Source organism: Ceratosolen solmsi, unplaced genomic scaffold (genome assembly GCF_000503995.2).
Source record: "Ceratosolen solmsi marchali unplaced genomic scaffold, CerSol_1.0 scaffold6, whole genome shotgun sequence".
In the NCBI taxonomy this organism is placed as follows: domain Eukaryota; kingdom Metazoa; phylum Arthropoda; class Insecta; order Hymenoptera; family Agaonidae; genus Ceratosolen; species Ceratosolen solmsi.
Window position 1 is genome coordinate 12,426,462 of NW_011948414.1, and position 3,716 is coordinate 12,430,177.

The window sequence follows — 3,716 nt, forward strand, 5'->3', positions numbered from 1 at the left end:
TGCTGAACTGAGGGTAATGCCGAAGTGGCTAGAGCATCACTAAACAGGCTATTACCTTTTTGACCTTTTAATCGAGTCTCTTCTCGTTCTCTCTTAATTAGTTCCTCAGGGCTGATAGATTCTTCTTGAGAGTTAATGTCCTGACTAGTCTGTGGCATATGTAGTCGATTAAAAATAACGCGAATATCAGTAGCTGTAATCCAGTCTTGTAATACTGGTGAATTGTCAAAATCCGCAGCAGACGGTCTCCCTTCCAAAGTACTAAAAGCAATGCGACCTACGGGTCCTAGGGCCTCTCCGCCCGTATTACGGTGGCTATCCGAGCATCTTGCCTCCTGCTCGTTGGCTTTAGTGATGGTAGCGCGGTTAGGACGTCCATAAACCTTTCTACACAAGGATGAATAGAACTGAAAGGGCTGCCAAGTTTGGCCGTAATCCATGGACTTGTAAATAGCAATGGAATCAGGCTTAGCTGCCTTGGGACAGAACTGTAAGCTTACATATGTCAGCTCATACTTCTTACCAAGTGAAAGAATCAAACTGACGTTATCTGGCGGGGCAGAAAAGCTTTGGGGTGAGACAATAGGCTCACTCCTCCAGCAAGTTACATTGTTTGGGTTATTTAGATCAGTAAGGTGGGAGGCGGGGAAGCGTCTGCGCGGCACGCCGTCGTCACACACGTGACACTGACCAGGGCCGACCATCTCAGAGGTAGGACCGTCGCAGTAACGGGTTGGGCCACTGCTGCCGCAGATCGAGGATACTACAACACTGCGTTCGAAAGCTGCGTTCACAAAATCAGGAATACAGCGTCGGGGACGGTCTTCGTCATAACACGGATCATCCAAATTCGGTTGGCTAGAGAACGATTTAGAGTTAGTATAAATTTCAGAGCCAGCCTGCGATGGAACTAGACACTCCCCAAGAATGCACCACAGCGCCAGAAATATAGATACCCGGTCCTTTGGCATTTTCTAAAATTATTCGAGCTTAAGGGCTCAATTTAAATGCCTTATTCGAGTAATTTCAAAAAGTTATTTTTTATTAACGCTGGTTTTTAAATTCGATTAATGGACACCTTAACTGAAGAGATAGGACACTATTAGCTGCCAAATCGTACTTCAAATCAATGCAAAATTCTTATCTATACCCGTCACTCTTTATTTTTGTTACCGATTTTCACTCAGGCTTACTAAAGCACAAGCAATCAGCACAAATTACAAAACTTTCGCCCCCATTTTTTGTATTTACTTCTCGAAGAGACTCAACAGCGCGCGCTCGCAGTCATGGTGATATCTGGAGGCGCGCGCTCTCGTGACACGCACACTCGGGACGCACTCAACGATTCACGTAGCCTCCGCTCGCGGCATAATATTTATTGCACTTAGGGCACACAGCACTGCAATTAGATTATAAATTGTTATAGAAAGCGAATAATAGTATGGTTGAATCTACAAAGGTACTAGGGTTTCAAAATCATGCACTGATTGGTTCAATTTTCATGCGAATGATGAAGGGGAAAATAGTCATAAAACAACACTCTCTCTATGATGGCGGCTAACCGCTAACTAAACTGCGAGTCTCGCAGGTCCGCACTCTCGCCGTCCTCACAATCGTCAGCGGCAACGGCGGCGGTGGCAGCAGCGGCGACGGTAGCGGCGCGCATCCGAGTTACAGTATCCCGATGTAAGAATGTGTGCGTATGCCGACATGCAGATATAGCTCACCAGCAGCCACACTGTGCGGTGTCATCCCTCCCTCTGCAAGCTCACCCTGTCCATGCTCCCCCACCAGTTCACCGTTCCTCTTCGCTCTTTTACTCTACACCGCTTCTTCGACACTATTGTTGCTTCGTTTATCTCTCATCTTCTTTACTCAGTTATGGACTTCTAAAAACCTGTTTCACACTTTGATTGGAAATCGTTAAATCGTTTAATAATGTCGCTTCGAAAAATCAGCACTGATATTGTTTAGTCTTAATTTCATACACGAATTCTTGAAAACTAACAATTTTTATACTCTGCTAAGTATGCAGTTAATATTGTTGTTAATATTTTCTAAATTATACTATATAAATTGAGTTATTCAAAAGTTTATTTACTACACTATATGGACACCTTTACTACCATTATATTTCTAGTTAAACTTAAAATAAAAATAAATAAAGAAAGAAAAAGGATAACTTGTTTATATTTATAAAATTTCTGTCACACTGAGTACAAAAACATGCATATATTTAAATTTACAAGAGTCCATTAAATCTCTTATTGCAGAAATTTAAAAGTTTTTATCGATAAACCATGAATTTATTTATCACATTGATCCGTAAAATTAAATAACAATTGAAATCACGATAATATGAATATAAAATATATGACAATGCATACGAAATATAGTTATATTATTAAAGAACAAAATTTAAATAATGAATATAATAGAGCTTTTTTTAATATATAATCACATTAAACATACTAGATATCTAAACTTGTATAATATTTAATATTTAGATAATTACTATAAATTTGGAAAATGTAAAATCTAAAAATAAAAATATTAATGTTGCGGATTTATAAGACTCTATACTGCATATCGAAGATTAAACAATAAAGAATAAAACTATGTACATAAAAATTATCATTCTTATTAAATATATTCTCAGTACATTGATATCATAAAAGCAAATAATAAATATATCAAAATTATAATAATTTAAATTTATTATTTGACTAAATTATTAAATTGTTAATATATTAGTTCATTATTAAATTAAACATTAAACTTAAAAATTAAATTTATAAACTTGAAAAGTCAAATAACTGTATTACACAACGACTGAATTTATGGATTATTTACAGATTTATGGATTAGTTTATTTGCAATAAACTTAATTAAATATTAACAATTAAAAGTCTTATTCACTACTATCATTTAAAATATACAAACATTCTTCTGTATTATATTTATTCTATATTATATTATAATTATTGTAATTAAAGTGAAATTTAATCTTTATCTCTATACTTATTAGATTAATTATATTTCACTATATAAATTTTATTCATAACATTTTATTCATTAAAAAAACGATTTTTTAATAATAAATATAGGAGTCCATTAAATATATGTATATATATAGATATAATTTATGTCAATTAAATTATATTAAATTACACATTATTTCATATTAATAGAATATTTTATTAAAATATACTAAAATCTTAAAATATTCAACTATATGTTAAATACACATAAAATTTATATATAATAACTTTTTAATCCAATAGATATATATATTAATCAATTTAGTGCTGAAAATATCTTTCCTACTGAAAATGTTATTAGAATTTTGAAATCTTGATTGAATTAGTATTATAGTCTTAAAAAATTAAAATTTAAATAATAACAAATATATAATTACTATTATATTATAGAACTAATATTTAAATAATTTTCAGTAAATAATAATGTACTTTGTCTTAATTTTAAAGTAAAGGTATTGAATAAATTTTCGTGATTTCATAAATGAAACTAAGCAGCCTATTATTTTATATAAGCAACAAATTATTTTAAAAACTATAAGAATTTAATTTTTTGGTATATATAAATATACTCTTAATTTTATGATTATCAGTATATAATTATATTAATTGTGCATTATACTTATATATAAGCATATATAATTAATATTCACATTACTAACAAAAAATTAAATTATA

At 32.1% G+C, this 3,716-nt stretch overlaps 1 protein-coding gene across 1 annotated transcript in view; it reads right to left on the bottom strand.

The window, feature by feature from the left end:
* The window catches only part of LOC105368114 (netrin-B), an 80,665-nt gene extending 79,523 nt beyond the window's left edge, over nt 1–1,142 (bottom strand). Inside the window, exon 1 of the mRNA XM_011507029.1 lies at nt 1–1,142. This exon is cut by the window's left edge and continues 323 nt beyond it. Within this exon, the coding sequence (XP_011505331.1) occupies nt 1–971 (971 nt within the window). The 5' untranslated portion in view covers nt 972–1,142.
* Nucleotides 1,143–3,716: the final 2,574 nt, after the last annotated feature.